The sequence below is a fragment of the Pseudopipra pipra genome, chromosome 1 (genome assembly GCF_036250125.1).
Source record: "Pseudopipra pipra isolate bDixPip1 chromosome 1, bDixPip1.hap1, whole genome shotgun sequence".
Lineage (NCBI taxonomy): Eukaryota > Metazoa > Chordata > Aves > Passeriformes > Pipridae > Pseudopipra > Pseudopipra pipra.
The window spans coordinates 128,094,404-128,111,421 of record NC_087549.1 but is presented as its reverse complement, the minus strand read 5'-3'; the positions used below and the strand labels follow the sequence as shown (position 1 = coordinate 128,111,421).

The 17,018-nt window shown below is 36.6% G+C and overlaps 1 protein-coding gene and 1 long non-coding RNA gene across 2 annotated transcripts in view; one reads left to right on the top strand and one right to left on the bottom strand.

Annotated features, from left to right (window-relative positions):
- LOC135424806 (uncharacterized) overlaps window positions 1-11,122 on the top strand; it is a 39,844-nt gene extending 28,722 nt beyond the window's left edge. The window contains exon 3 of the long non-coding RNA XR_010435367.1: window positions 10,823-11,122. This is a non-coding gene — a long non-coding RNA (uncharacterized LOC135424806). The remainder of the gene's footprint in view (window positions 1-10,822) is intronic.
- Window positions 1-17,018, bottom strand: part of THSD7A (thrombospondin type 1 domain containing 7A) — a 234,630-nt gene that overhangs the window by 23,523 nt on the left and 194,089 nt on the right. Inside the window, exons 15-20 of the mRNA XM_064676429.1 lie at window positions 7,687-7,865; window positions 3,807-3,812; window positions 2,997-3,130; window positions 2,213-2,366; window positions 1,230-1,371; window positions 635-750 (exon numbers count right to left, since the gene is read on the bottom strand). Coding sequence (XP_064532499.1) covers window positions 635-750; window positions 1,230-1,371; window positions 2,213-2,366; window positions 2,997-3,130; window positions 3,807-3,812; window positions 7,687-7,865 — 731 coding nt within the window. The remainder of the gene's footprint in view (window positions 1-634; window positions 751-1,229; window positions 1,372-2,212; window positions 2,367-2,996; window positions 3,131-3,806; window positions 3,813-7,686; window positions 7,866-17,018) is intronic.

The window sequence follows — 17,018 nt, the reverse complement described above, 5'->3', positions numbered from 1 at the left end:
TACTATATCCATGCAATTGAAAATATTAAGACCAACAAAGAAATGTCAGGAAGTGAGTGCTGTCGAATTTGAGGTTAGTTTGAACGTCTGCAAAATGGCTCTTTCAAAATTTAAGATCTGCTAGTTAGTTCTCCATATATGCTCCTACTTAATATTACATTCATGCCGCACATTTTTTCACGCTAGCCTGGGTATCTTTTCCATCGCACAGCTGGATACAAGGATTTAGCATTCAGCCCAGCTGCAAAATGGCACATGAGAAATATTTTTTACAACACATTGAGTAAATGATTTGATACTGGCAGGTGTCCAAGGTTCCATGCAGAAATTGTATCAAATTAGAATTAGGATTAGTATTCTGACTAAGATTTATTACATATATTTTATTTTATTAATTATTGTTTCTAAGTAATTTCCTTCAGGACAAAATAATTAGCATATGTTCATGGAGGCACTTAAAAGTAACCAAAGGAAATTATATAAAAATCACTGCTGATGGATCATTTCATTTCAGAGGTACTTAACAATCCACGAATAGTGTTGCAAAACATCTGGTGAAGATGTCACACAGCTCAGTTTGCTCAGTATTAATTAGCACCATTAGAAGGGAGCTTAGTCACAGGTACCCACTCACCTCTTCACAGTACTTCAGGTCAACTGACTTGCCATCACTGCGAACACAATCAAGCATCCGAGTTTTGATACCATTACCACAGACAGCCTTCTCGCTGAGCTGACATGTGCTCCAGTCTGGAAAAGATTAATTCATTAGCATAGCAGACTTTCAGACAGAATTCTTAATGATCCAGTCTCCTATCTAATTCTAACTCCAATGGCCTAAAATAATCCTCACAAGCAACTTTTACACATGCAAAGGCCCATGGAGCCCAGCTGCTATACCTTTTTGGAAACAGTGACTTTTACTGCAAATAGTCAGTGCCATGGAGCTTTGCTGAAAAGTTCATATTTGGTTTCATCTGCATGGATTTTGAGTAAATCCCCAAATTATAGCAGAAATAAATTTCTTGGACTTACAGCATACCCATTTCACCTAAATTGCAAAGCCTCCATTTAATATTTTATGTAGATCAAATAGCCTGAATCAGTTTTCAGTACAAGTTCCACAACTCCCTCTGGATAAAAACAGAAAGCTAAAAAATCCATCCTGTAAGGTGAATGGAAGTGAACTGTAGTCCCAGGCTGTCACTAGAGCATAACACCACAAATACCTGTCACATTGTAGTCATAGTGGTAGCAGTTCTTGTTCAAAGTGCAGGCTTCTGCCTCAGTGGCAGCAGGACAAGGCTTTCCATCATCTGGTTGTCTCAGGGATTCAGCTGACCTTTCACGAACACTACTTCCATTGCATGGCTTAAAAGGGAGATTGGAAACAGCTTTGATATTTTGGCACCCTGATACCTTTTTATGAAGGCGTTACAACAACCTTTCAAGTAATCCCTTCACAAAACACAGTGTCATATAACAGGTTCATGCTTCTGTGTAAGAGAAACCCTTTTCTTTTATTTCAGAGGGAATTTAGCCTGCCCTTTCACCTTGGTACCACCCAAGGTGAAATATCCTTTAACTTGTTAACACCTCTCTATTTTCCTAATTAGTGCATGTTTCAGTACTAGTGCTTTGGAACTATTTCACTCATAACTGGATATTGAGAGGCTCACTTGCCAAATGTTATAATGTAGTGCACCAGAGCATCAATACTCAGAGGTCCTGAAACACTTTTTTTTTTTTGGCGGGTTTTTTTTGACATTTCTTTTTGAAATTGAAGTCAGGAACAGGAAAAAAGACCCCAAATTACCTTTCTATGTTCAGTCTTGATCTACAGACTTCACTCGTTATCAGATAGTGACATTTTTAGTACAGCGACTGCGCCACGATGAAAAGGCTCAGACTTAGGCTCAAAGACAGATTCCCAAGCCACTATCAAAGCTATTCCACTACACAGAAGGCACCCCTCACTAAGGAGTGACCACTGGGGCATTACAGTCTGTGTTTTGGAGTAATTTCACTTAATGAAAAATACTGGTACACTTTATTTGCAGCCAATAATCAACAACCCTTAAGATGACATTATATATAGATATTTGCAGGTGTAATCACTGCTCATTTCAGCATCTTTGCAGAATACATCTGGTATAAATTTTTAAAGTATCCTCCTAAAACTATAAATGTGACACTTCAGTATGCTTCTTACCAAAGAACATTGAGACCATGATCCCCATTCAGACATAACACAGTCCTCGGGACATGGCAATGTGCATTTTCTAGCACCAAGTGGCATCTCTTCAGGATCACACAGATAGTCCTCTACAGTGTCAGAAGGACCATCCACAGTGTTTAACATGCACCTGGAAAAAAGAACTGCACATAAACTGCATTTGTCGTGGATTTTGTACAGTAACAGCATTCTACAGTATTCTGAAACATTTTAACATTTTGTCAGCACATAACAACCCTAAGTACTGATCTATGAATATCCAAGAGTCAAAAATAATCCTTGTTTTTACAGATAATAGCCACATAATATAGACAGTCCCTATCAGTAATTTGCTGAGAGCTTCTGGGCAAGTGATTTGCTTGACATTAGCTTACCTCTAAGCCAGAACAAGGCAAATCATTTACAGTTTAGACATATTTTCTGTATAATTCATCTGATAATTTTAAATCCAGAATTATTAACACTTTAAAAATTTATATTCTTAGTATTAATCCCTAATTCCCACAGATGCTATTTAATTACCAATGGATTAAATTAGGAATCAAGGTAATCCATAATCAGTAGATAGAGTCATATTGCACTCAGTGAAATTAATCTGATTTATATCAGGCAGGATTCAGGTGTGGTACATTATGGTTGGACTCAACGCAGTACATTACACAGAATTACATCAAATTAAATACAGCCATAACTGAAAGTGAAGGTTCTCTAAAGGAGAGGACCTCTGAAGGAGGTTGAAGGAGGAACAACACTGTTTTACCTGACTTTCCTTGTTTGAACACCTTCTCCACAATTCTCTTTTAAGTCCACATTGGTCACTTTGCAGACGCTCCAAGGCTCAGTAACCCATATGTATTGGCTGCAGTCACTGTGGCAGGGCACTACCTCATACACCTGGAATCCACATTCAGTGTCAGTTTTGTTGCACACAAGTAAGATAAACATGCAAAAAAAGGTTTATGCTCTTTTTGGTAAGAATGACAAATATAAACTTGCTGAATTAAGGGCCATAGTAATAGTACAGATTAAACATTTGATAGAAAACTACCAAATAACAAAAAGAAAAAAAGCTGTCTAATGACGAATTCCCTGGTTTTCTCTGCCACTAAGCCCATGCTGTGCCATTTTCACCAAAAACATGAACACAACTAACATAAAGTCTGTAACTAGGCTAGCTCATGAGTATACCTTTTTGGAAAAATGTTGCTATAGCTCTGCTAACACTTTACCTCTATTCTTCGCATCTCCCCTACATTATTCCATTCCACTGTTATTAGTTGTGGAGGATTTGTATTTCTAAAGAGGGGTGATGGAAAATTATACCAATATATATTAATTTTATTTATTCATTGTGTACGATCAAAATCACTCTAATATAATTGTGTATCGGCATTAGTATTGTGTTTGGATTTGAACAAAAATTTTGAAATAGCATCTCATATAGTAATTTATACAGTGTTCCATCTACTGTCTCAAGTATATATTACAAAAAAAGGGACAGACAACATAAATATTGGGCATAATCAGGAAGCACATGTTAAGGTTGTATCTCTATTTTAGAAACACTTACCTGAGCCTGAAGAAAGTATTTTCATGAACCCAAAAGAAACAACAACAACAAACAAACAGAAAAAAAAACCAAAACAAAACAACAAAGAGAAAAGATAGAATGATTAGAGTGAAGCATAGGTATTTAAATGACATTAATTTAGCTTTTATTATCAACAATATTCTGTTACTTCTGCAAAGCAAAAGGCATCCAGTGTTTCCTCTTGGATGTCCCTTGCTGTCATGAGGCATTTTGCAAGAAATTTGCCCTTGTAAGAAAATAAAAGTTTATAAACCACAACTGGTGGGATGAAACCGTAAATTACCTAATCTCTTTCTCAGTCTTGACCATTTAATAGAACTGTTTTCCCTCTTTCTCTATAATGAGCATCAAACCTTCACCCAGTAGGAAATCCAGTTTCCCCAAGATGAGAGAAAATCCTCTGTGTTTTTGGAGGATACTGGACTTCATTATTAATTGAAATTGTTCTGACAGCATTAAGTGCAATAGATTCAAAGGAATAATGGAACTGTCAGTTCTCATCCTTCCAAAGTTCCAAGGTCTTTCATTGAGTATCTTAATTATGCATAGTTACTTAAAGTCCATTTCCTCAATATATCAGCCAACTTCACATATCATTCTAGGTATCAAGTCAGCACAACTAATACTGCTAGACCACCTAAGACATTGTTTTAAACAAGTGTTTGATTTCTTTTTAGCAACACTTCTTGTGTAGAAAAAGAGGGCTGATGGTTTGATAGTTAACCTTCAAGAAAATACCACCAATCACAAAAAATATAATGCCTTGAACACTGAATGTGTGGAGTCTGATATATCACCATGAAGCTGATCAGCCTGTGCACAAGACCACTAGCAGAGTCAGCACACTCAGGCCTTGTTTGAACTACATAAGCATTAATTCAGGCATAAAAGTGTGTGGTGTAAATGCATGTTAAGCAAGATACTGGATTCCATGGACAATTTGTTCTTCAGAATTCTTCTCCAGAATTTCCAAAATGAGATTAGAGAAGCCTTAATTCAGGGAACTGTCTATATGTCTGACCATGATTAGCATAAGAAGAAATACCTAAACCCTGCAAATTCAACAGCCTTTCCAGTAACATAAAATCTGGATATCTTGCCAGAAATGCAAAGGAGAACTCTATATTTCATTGCACATGTTAGTGGTATTCTCCTGACACTCTGGCATTTTTGTAGCTATGACTGCAGGCCACAGCAGCTGGTTAGTGTAAGGTTTGTATGTCCACCTGTTCCTGATAAGGTGGCAAATAATGAAGACAGGGATGTCCTTGATTTGTCTAACAGTCTCAGGTTAGTCTCTTTCTTTGAAATCCTCTGAAGGCCATTGACATGATTTTATAAGAAACCTGACTCTATTATTACTGTAATTATGAAGCCTTTTAGCCTAGTGAAGTGAGTACTGAGCAAGCTTCATTTAGCAGCACTGTGTTTTGGGAGCCACCCTGGCATGCACGGCCCGAGAGGAAAGACACTCAATGAGACATCTTATGTGTTCACTGTGTTCAGTCTCCTCCAAAATACAGTCACACATGCCAGCCCTGAGAGACATTGAAAAACTTCTTAACAAGGTCTTAAGCATTTTATTTCAATGTTTCCCTAGCCTTGCTATTAGGAAGTTTTCCAAAGGCTTAACCCAAATCTGTTCACAGCAGTCTAAGCCCACTGCTTTTTATCCTATCCATGATGGCCACAGAAAATGGATTATTGCCATGGAAAATGGATTATTTCCTCCTTCTTTGCAACAGCCTTTTATGTATGTGCTATCAGACTGCCAGCATCCTCCCTCCCATCTCCTGTTCCTTGGGCTAGACAACATGTTGTAGTCTTTCCTCAGGCTTAAAATTCCTAGATCTTAGCTTACAGCATAGCCCCCTGTAAATCATAATCCACACATTTGTGGGCACCAAAGATCCAATCTAACCATTATGCTTTGTATGTATGCAAATAAGCATGTTACATGTATAAATAATAAATATGTAAATAAAACAAATTACGTTCAATAATTGAAATAAATATTCTGAAGAGTCAGTACTTTGCCATATGAATGAATGATGGATCACATTTAGATTAAACAGATTAAGTAACTATGCATGTGTATTTCCCTGCATGTTTTTGAATTGACAGGGAATGTACTTAAAAATGAAAGATACAGCCTCTATATTCTTCAAAATATTTATGTTATCTGTAGAGATTCCTTCTCATGAAGGTACTATATTTCAATTTTATTTTTACCATAGTTGTATTCCGCAAGTATCATGTAACATTGCCACAAATCAAACTGGAGTCAAAGTACCGGCAGAGGGCAATAGTGTTGCATACAAGTGGTGAACAGGCCTCCAGTAAAATCACCTTCTTTGACGCAGAAAAATACAAGCCTATTATGTACTACATGAATATTAAAGAAGGAAAAAGACTTCTGTATAGACTATAATTTGCTCCTATTGAACCACATTCCTCCTAAATTTAAAGCATGCTGACCCAAATCCAGCAACCCTCATTCTAGTTTGTATTTAGTTAAAGTAGATCACAAACTTAGTTTATTAGCTGCAGTTTAACACCTATTATTTTCTAAATTAGAACTAATTACATTCCCTAAAGTAGAAAATGAGATCAACAAGCCATTTCACTCTGTGCTAGCAAAATGTCAATAGGATAATATTAAGTACATGCATTTTTATTCAAATGTAAATTGACAGCACTTTTTTTTAAATCTTTGAATATTTACAGAAAAGACCATGTGGCTGTTTAACATGCCTCTGCAGACTAAATTAAATTCAACAGTAATATGAATATAAATCAACTTTGAAGAGCATAAGTTAATTGACAAGGAATGTTTTTCCTTTCTAAAACTCTCCAAGCAAAGAAGCTTCAGGGGTTTGACTTGGACTAGTGCTAAACTTGGTTCCAAGGACTACATGCTTATTAGTCACCCAAGCACTCCCAGTGTGGTCTTGGATCATGTTTTCTGGCTTAGTTTCACTTGAAGATAATGCAGATTGTATGGCCAGACTGCTCCACAGTGTAACATCATTAAAGTGCAGTTAGTGGGAGAACTGGGAGACAGACTTCGGAAGTGCCATTCATGACCAGAACCGCAGTGCCAGGGCAAGAGTACTGAGAGGGTCAAAAAAACCCACTAACGGACACTGGGATTGATAATGTGTGAGTGGTCGAGAGTTTTAATTTGCTTTCTGATCTAAGATGGTCAGAGAGGGATACTAAGAATCTTGCCAGTTTGAGCAACTGTAATGAGACATTTTACCCATTGTCATAGAAACATAGAAAGGCTTGGAGTGGAACGGACCTTAAAGATTATCTAGTTACAACCCTCGTGCCGTGAGTAGGGACACCTTCCACTAGACCAGGTTGCTCAAAGCACCATTCAATCTGGTCTTGAACACTTCCAGTTATGGGGCATTTGCAACTTCTCTGGGCAAATTCTTCCAGTGCCTACCACCCTCATAGTAAAAAATTTCTTTCTAATATCTACTCTAAACCTTCTCTCTTTCAGTTTGAAGTCATTACGCCTTGTCCTGTCACTACTCGCTCTTTTAAATGTTTCTCTCCATCTTTCTTGGAGGTTCCCTTCAGGTAAGAGGTCTTCACAATCTGAACATAAGAGCATTTTATTGTCTTCAATCTGCTATTCAGATAATGTGCTAAATTCTTGCAGATGAGGAAGTAATGAAGGTAGATCCTTTGCTGACTGAGGAATTCTAAGCGAACACACTCTCCTCCTTCTACCTCCATCTGCCTCTTATGTTGAATCGTCTTTCTACATCAACAAACAATACAGATAAAACAGTTATCTGAGGTATGGAAACAGCTATGTCAATAATGTAAATATAAATCAAATTACCTGATTGACATGATCTAGCTTTGGACAGGGTCTTCCACCATTGTAGGGTTTTTCACGGAGCCATTTAGACCGAACCTTTACCCCGCTCCCACAAGATTTACTACAGCGAGACCAGTTGGACCACTCACTGAGCTTGCAGTCTGAGGGACAAGGAATAATACAGGCTTCCTCAATGTACCCTGCATGAATGGAAAAGAAAGTGAAATCTCTTCAGCATGTCACTTTGCCACTTCTCCCTGAAGCCCTCGTCTACTTCATTTAGATTGTCCAAAGTTTGACTTGACAGGACTGTGTGAATAGAGAGATTTCTTCATCATTAAGGCTAAATTAAATTCTGAAGAAAATTGACACATATAGCTGGAGACTGTGTTAGAGTAGCAGCTGAGCATCCTCACCGCTATGTGATTAGGATTCACACTCACCAGATTTCAGCATTCAAACTTTCTGACAGCAACAGTGTAATTGACACTAACCAGTTCTTGGTTGCATCATTCTTAATTTGTATAAACAATATGTATTACTTTTTAAGGAAAAAAGGTTTAATTAAAGGCTACTCCACAACTGTATCAAGTAATTTAATTGCAGTTTTACATCAAAAATCCAACTGAGAAGATATGCATCTCGCCAGCCTGGAGCAAGAGAACTTAACACCCTGTGACCTTTGTAAGGCTAGAAAGAGAGAGTAGCCTGCCACATTAATGATCTGTCGATTAGCAATCATCTGCCCCTAGTAGCACACTGAATAATTGCACTGAATGGAAAAGCAGATGTTTGGTTTGGATAAGTCATCAGTCTTGAGAGGTTGGAAGCAGTATGACATGATCTGCAGGGAGTAACATGAGGCCTCAATTCACTGAATAAGTGAAAATGTCTTTCTTTCAAAAGCAACATATGGCATAGCTCTAAAATATGTGTAATTTATTCCAATATTTAAGGGAGAAGTTATAAAACCTCAAATAAAAAGCCGGCCTTTACTGTCTTTTTACAACACTATCCTGAATATACATGAACTCTCACCTCCACTTTCCTGTGTCAGATCTACAAGGTATTTACTATTGCCAAATGTTCACTTTAAAGATTAGAAAAACCTCAGTGCATTTAAAAGTGTGTTAAAATATTTGATGAAAACAGTTGCAAAATTAAGTCTTGGGTAAGATCATTCTCAAAAGATTGCAAAGTTTGCTAGGCATGGTTTCACGTGTTTCTGAGAAATACTGAACTTTTTTAGCTTGAAAGTGATCACTATCTTTTCATCAGAGCTGATGTTAGCAGCTTTGTGTTTTAACATATACTTGTAAGTAAAGTTATTCTGTCTCTTCTAAAAGTAACCAGTAGTAACCAATCACAAGGTGTGTAAAGAATTAAAACACTTAAAATATATACTTATGTCTAGGTGTTTCCATTGATTTTAGATATAAAGAAGAGAAGTTTTTTTAAAAAAATATATGGTAGCATTCAGACTATTTTATGGTCAAATTCAGGTGATGATTTTATCCTGTATGGCTTTCCTCTGTTTGGAAGTGTTAAACAGTTAAATAAATATACAGAGCACATCCTGGAATTGAGCACTGCAAAACTACTGCCCACCATCTCCACATATCTCCTTAAAACACGTAGAATGTTATGAGCTTGATTGCAAGCATATTTATTAAATATATCTTGCCATTTGATTGATCAGCTCAGTGATGATATATGAAAGGGACACTGTGTTAAAATACATTTTTGAAGATCATATCACTGAATATCAGAGGTGGTGATATAGATTGCCCTGCAGTAGTAAAGCCAAAATTGATTACATTTCACCTTACCTGACATCTCTGAGTCTTAAAAATCCAATGCACCCTATGTCACAGCTACATCCTACACTGAACCTTGATTGAATAAATATCAAACTCTGTATCTTCACCAGAAATGAGCTTTCAACAAGCTCTCTTAGGTGCTATACAAAACCATACACTCATACAATCAAGAAGCTACTGAATGAAAATGAACAAAACCAAAGAAAGTTAAGAGAAACAACTACCTCCAAGCAGTAAGTGATATTTATTGTCTCATAGAACTAAGCAAAGATTTTACTGCTCTGTGAATTGTCTTGAGATTCTGAAATGCTGCCTTGACTTTCAACATGACTTCTAAAAACTTTTTGGTTTGGAGAAACCTTTCTACTATAACACAATTATGCCATTTACCACCCGTTAAATTTCTATCTCTGGTAATTAAGGTCTGAAAGGACCAAATTCAAGTTGTTTTAAATATATCGTACATCCTTAAGTAGGTAACTTGAACCGGTACAGGCTGCTTCAGGAAGACTTTATTTTAAGGACTTCCATAAACCTCTGAGTTTATCTTAATAACTCAAAGGCATCTTCCCAATCTTTGTCAAGATATTCTCCAGTATATCACGATATTTTGGGAGTTTGATAACACTTCATAGCCCACCAAAAGAAGCTTATGTGGAACATACTAAACTAAAATGATTGACAAATTAGAAACTATTTTGCCTTATTTCCCTTCAGTTCATCCAAACAAGGACTATAAAGTTTTGGGGGGTTTTTTGTTGGTTTTTTTGGGGGTTTTTTTGTTTTTTTTTTTTTTTAAATAATGAGAATGTTAATTGTTAATGTTAATAACAAAGTTTAACATTAGAACCTTGCAGATATAAATTGTATCAAATACATTATATTATATGCAAGTTCCAGTAACATTTTAATTACACTGAGCTATATTTCAAGTAATTCCATAAAATATCAAATGAAACCATATCACTACAGCAACCTTTATTCACACTATCTATGAAATATCTACATTTAAGTCAGACACTAAAACTGCCTTACTATAGAAGGCAAAAAAGCTGGAAAAGTATCATATTACAGGTACAGAGTCTTAGTAAGAGTTATAAGACGGAAAATCACAATCTTGTTTATATGTTAATGCGTTTTGTAAAGAATGCAGTGGTTCACTTGACAATTCACACACACTTCATAATGAAAAAATACTGAACTGCAGTCAGTATACTGGTTCCTTAATCTTACAAGCTTCATGGAACAGCTACTGCTCACTGTACAGCTCTTTCCTATACCATCTCTAGTATATCTGGCCTATGATGCTCTCCTCTCCCTCTTTCCTATTTCCTCAGAAAGACATCAAGACCCAGCTCCATATATAAACAGCTGAAAAAGAAGAATGGAAAAGAAGAGAATAAGAATGGAGTCAATAATTGAAAGCACAAAAAGAAGCTTTAACGAGGTAGGAAGCTCCTGAAAATGTGAAACATTATTGGAGAGCAGAGGGAAAAAAACACCTATTATTATGTAAGATGCAAGACAAGCATAAAAAAAATCTCCTAACCACTGGTATACTAAGAACACTGGATACAAAAAAAGGTCAAAGAGGTGAACAGAATAAAGGTATCCAGGAAGAAGTTTCACAGCTTCTTCAGAAAGAAGGAAATAAAATAAAATAAATAAAGGACCCAATGTTTAGGTTGTTTCTTCACCCAGAGGGTGGCTGGGCACTGGAACAGGGAAATGATCACAGCACCAAGCCTGCTAGAGTTCAAAAACCATTTGGACAATGCCCTCACTCACATTGTGTGATTATTAGAGTCTCCTGCACAGGGTCAGGATTTGGACTTCAATGATCCTTGTGGGTCCCTTCTAACTCAGGATGTTCTATGATTCTATGAAGTTACTTTTCATGTCAAAGAGACAGAAGTCAAAACAACAGAGGAGATGTAAAACAAAATAGAGAATGAGGGGGAATAGAGCAAAGGGTAAGAAAAGACAGAGAGAAGGAAGAGGAAATAAATGGCTCAGCGAAATAAATTCAAGAGAATTATAAAGACACACTGCATAGGGATAGAAAATGAAGAAAGAAGAGAAAAGAAAAAAACACCGTGCCATAAGCAATATCTTGGTGAAGCACAAGCAGAACGAAATGCTCTCGACAGCTTACTCTGATATCCCCTGACCAGACAGTGAAATGTAATGAAGAACATTTTCAAAAATCAAAATAGAGGACAATGGGAAGAAATAAAAACACTGGCCTATGATTTGCATTCTATGTGTAATTAGTATGCAGAATGAAAATGACCCTGTTCTATCTGACATCAAAAAGTTTTTGGCATATTCATCCCTTGGCATCTTTTCCTCTCAGGGGCCTCACTATTTTGATCAACAGACTATTTAGCATTTAACTAAATGGACTCCCTTAGAACTAAGCAGAAGCAGACTTCAAACTGCTTACAGATACTACGTCAGTCAAGAAAGAAGAGTGAAATAAAAAAATAAATTACTTGTTGCAAATTACTTGTTCCACTCCATTTACTACCTACTGAATGATACGTTTCAGAAAAAGCTTCTCTGGAGCTTGTCATCACCTCAGTCTTCTTTCTATGATGTCTGCATATCTTTTAGAGTGATCAGGGATGATAAGCTCCTTAAGTTCATAGCAACCCTACCTCATATCCAAGAAAGCAGATGGTTAGGAGTTTTGAAAAGTTTATTTTTTTTGTTGTTTTTTTTTTGTTAAATTTGAGGTGTTTGTATTTGTAAACTTTGTTCACAGTGTAAAAATTTCAGTCTGATCAAATCATCCTTCAAAGGGTGACACTTGTGTTAGAGTGCAAAACCTTATTAATGAAACAGGCCTCTAATGTGTGGGTGAGGGTCTGTATGGTGGAATATCACCCAGTTATATCACATAGACAGGCTGGTTAATATTATTGCACCAAAAGTCATACCAGAGCTTTGAGGTTTAAAGAACAAACAAGAAATTACAGATGCAGAGAGAATGAAAGAACGAGAGAAGTGAAATGGCTATGTAGAAGAGCTGAGGAAAAGAGTTAATAGAGGAGGGAGGGATAATGAAATAGAAGACCAACACTGTAAAGGCTGAAGATATGTTCTCTGAACATCAGCAGTTCATTTTTTGCCTTCATGCTTCCTAAACCTCTTCCTTTGCCATAGAACATCTGAGGGATGTTGGAGAGATGAGACCTTGGTGCACTGTGGTAGAGTACAGGCCCTGCATGGTCCAGAGAGGCACTGGAAAGAGATGCCTATCTCTAAGGGCCTATGCCTTTTCCCAGGGCAGTAGTTTCTTGATTATTTCAGCTCCTATCAGCTGAACTTCACGAGGCTGGGAAATGGGCAGTTGTCTACTATGAGCAGGAACATGGCTATTCTATCATTAAAGATTACTGAACCACAATTTAAAAAATGGCTTTGAACCACCAGGATTATGAACAGAACTCATTAGTAAAAGGGAAAAGTTACTGTCTCCTTGCTAATTGGCTAGAAAATCTGGACTCCTAGAACAAAGTCATTAACAGACGTGATGGATAATTTATAAGGGAGGACTCTAATGGACTTCACACTTTTTCTAATGACAAAGCAGGTTAAGTAGGTGGATACAGGATTTTTTCCCCACAAATTGCACTTGTAGTGTGTAAGAACAGACTGACTACTTGAGTTGAAGGGTGCAAAATGTGTAAATATAAACATCTTACAAAGTGTTAACATGAACTCTTTTGTCCATAGGACTGACAGTTATGCTCCTGCTTTTATGACCAAATGTCATATTATGTTTAAAAAAAAATCCACCTGCAATGTCAGAATGGTTTATGTACTTATCATAGATTTTTTTTTTGGAGGAAATATCGGAAATAGGAAATATATATCTTCCAGGACCTAGAAATATACAAGTATTTGCATTTCATTTGTAACAGAAGATATGTATTTTTGGAGACTATTCATATTTCTGTTGAGCCATGGAAAGACACCTTGAACATCATAAGACTTTTTTTCTTTTCTTTTTTTTTTTTTTTTTCTGGATTACCCTTCAAACCCTCAAAACCTGAGAGCAATTGTTCGTGCTTAACTATCTCCTGCATCAGTAGTTCTGTCTCTGGTGAACTAACTACAGGTCTTTGGGTTGATGGATGACTGCTTCAAGACTGATGACCTGTTGACAAGGCAGATGTGGTGGCGCCACAATGCAGAGGCCTAAGGTAGGATTTGTGGTGCAAGACAAAAGGTAGCATGTTCTTAGAGAACACACAACATAAATATATATTTTAAAAGAAAATCTTAGAAAATATATAAGCTATGAAACATCAAAGTATCCTAATAACAATTTCAGAACCTTAGCTTACTACCATACTAGATTAGAAGTCCCTATAGGAAATAAATTTACTTTTGAATAAACATTCAAAAAAACCCCTCAATTAAATTTTAACACTCTGATGTTTTTTTCTGGATAAATTTGCATTGCTTCAGGTTAGAATATTGAAAGTCAAAATCCACAGATTTAAAAAATCCTATTAAAAGTGGATAAAGCAAGTTCTAACAGACATACTGGACCCCATAGACTCCATTATATCATATGAGATTTTACTATTGCACAAATAAGGAACTAAATACAAAATTCCTCGATTCACATTGATACTCCTAACAGCTGTTGTAAAAGTATTCACTGATACGCAGATATTCCTCTCTAATCCCCCACATAAGCCTTGTAGCCACAGAGCGCTTTGTAGAGTCAGCACAAATCAATGCATCTCATTTAATTAATGCTAAAGGGGCAAATAATCTCACACTAATAAGGCAGCAGACAAACTAGCCTGACTGCTTGACTGTGCCTAAGGTCTTAACAGTAAACGGACATGAATTAAGAAGGGTAATACGACCTATATAAAAATTCTGCATCTGTCTGCCATGGAACCACGTTTGCCTTCGCTAGGCACACACAAACACAACCACCGCTCAGCTTTTGTGGGTCACGATTCTTAATTGATGGATGATGGAGAAAAACTAGATATTGAAGGGCAGATAGTGTAGTGCCACATGACAGTGGCTTGCTTTTGATTTTTTGTCATGAAAATTCAAGGTGCAGTTTAAAGGGACAATGAAGAGAATCTCAATTTTTTTCATAAATACACTGAAACAGATTGTTGGCAGACACATGTCACTATTCACAGAGCTCTAGTATTCTAGTGATGACAGAGATAAAGCTATGAAAAACAACTGCTGCCTTTCTAACGGAAAAAAAACCTCTCACACATGACTATTAAGTGAACTATACATTTTTATATTTCTCCAGTAAAATTACCTATGTAGTATTGAAGAAAAGCAGGAACAAGAAAGGGCAATTTATCTGTCTTCCATGAAGGAAAACAGGTAAACAACAGCTCAGTTACCACATCCGTTGGCAACTGGCAGCTGTTAGCTCCTCCCCACACTCTGAAGAATGGCTGAAAAATACCAGTGGCAGAATATTTCAAATGGCTGCTGAATGTTGTAAACTCTTTCCCCAATAAATTTAGCTCAAATTTGAAAAAAAGTATTTTTAAATGAAAAATCAAAATATTGGGTATATATTACACTGAACCCCGCCCCCACAGATAAAAAAGAAAGTGAGGAAAAAACCAAACTGCTTTGTCTCTTTGCAGCTGAAACTTAGGTGTGTTTTCAGCTCTTTGTTTGGGATTTTTTTTGAAGCACCTGTTAAGCTACAGAAAGCTAAGGACCTTCTTCAGAAGGACTCTGCCCTGTGCTCCCCAGCATTCTCATCCAGTAGTAACAACAGATTTATTTAATCATATTTTGCCTTTCCTTTTGTGTTACAGTCACTCCTGAAAATTTGAGAAACTTGTTTGTACATGGGACCTTATAACTGCACCCAAAATTTCAAAAATTATCACACGAATCTCCCAATGGGTCTGCTAATTTAGCACTGTCCTTGTGTCATACCTGTCCTTTAGCTCCTTGGTGTCTGTGAAACTGTTAGTGTGTTGCTCGCTCTTCTCAAATCTTTTGAAAATGAGATGTGTCAAGCAGTAAAAAGAGTACTGAAGTATTTATTCTTCTGCTCCTGTTTACCTTTTCTTTTCTAAGTCAACTGAATTGTGGTTATAAGCACACAGCATTTTTCAAAACAGCTTACAAATTTTGTGGCACTGCAGAGTGGATCTGTCTTCTCATTCCTTCCACTCAAAACATCATGACTTGCAGCACTGACCTGTTCGTTGCCTCATAAATTTGCATGGCACTATTTATATAAAACTTTTGACAGTCTCTCAATTTGAGTTGCTTGTGGTATTTTAAGATATCACAGCATATCCCATGATATATTAATAACATCAGTGTGGGTGCAGTTTGTCCCTCTTGTCAAATTTAGAGGTTGTTGTCACAGCTGAAGAAGTTCAATTAGCTCCATTTAGCACCTCAGGATTTCATAGTGTCAGGAGGTAACAAAAATTCAAGTAAAAGTTGGATACCACACAGGAAAGATCTTCCCTTTAAAAGTCTTGATTTCTCAACTACTGCAAGCTAATTGAGCAAATAATATCCCATAAAAAATGCAATTACATACAATACTAGTTGGAAAAGAAATAACAGATCCACAGGAACAAAGAGTAGAACAAATTTCTGAGTAAAACAGATAACATAGTTGAAAAAAACTGATGAGACTTTGGATCAGTTATAAAATTAGTGAAAAATCCAGTGTTATCATTTGTGTAGGGAAATAAGCAACTGTGTTAAAATTTACAAAAAAACCCAAACAAGCTTGAGTTCTGAGTCCTGTCAACTTCAGCTTGAAAAACCAAACACAGATCGATGGAAAGCTGCAAGGCACTTTTATTTGCTAGCAGGTGGGGTACTATTGTGATACCACAGAAGTCTCTTGTTGATTTGGCATAATATAGCCAACCCAACGAACAAACAGCACACTGAAATCTAGAGATGATGTCAAACTAAAGAACTGCCATAGAACAAGGGCATGAAAATAACATGAAAAGCATCATAAATACTGGGAAGGTATAAAATAAGATTTACCTGGCAAAACAGCAGCTTATACATATTGAGAAAAATAAAACAAATCATCATAACATAATCCATAGATACAAAGCAGACATTCAGAAAAAGCAGAGACATATACCGAAACTAGATTGAAAAATTTATATAACTTGCTCTAGCCCCCTTGTATCTGCAAAAGTATGCTAAACCTGGAAAAATGCTGAAAGCAGACAATAAATAAGGTAAGCCTATACTATTACCTATGTACAACATCTAGAGGAGCTACTGGAAAGGAAATCATAATTTCAGTGACATATTCCTTAGCATCAGGCTAATTCCTTATCATCAGTGTTAGATACTTCATTCCCTGTGTACAAGAAATTCCTGTCAAGCAATTTTAGAAAAGTGCAAGGAATACAGGATTAGTTCAACAGCAATTCCAAGATTCATCTGCTCCCACACTACACCATGGACCAAGTTAACTGTACTCTCTCCCTCAAATGGAACTGATGAGAAAATATACACGAGGAGGGG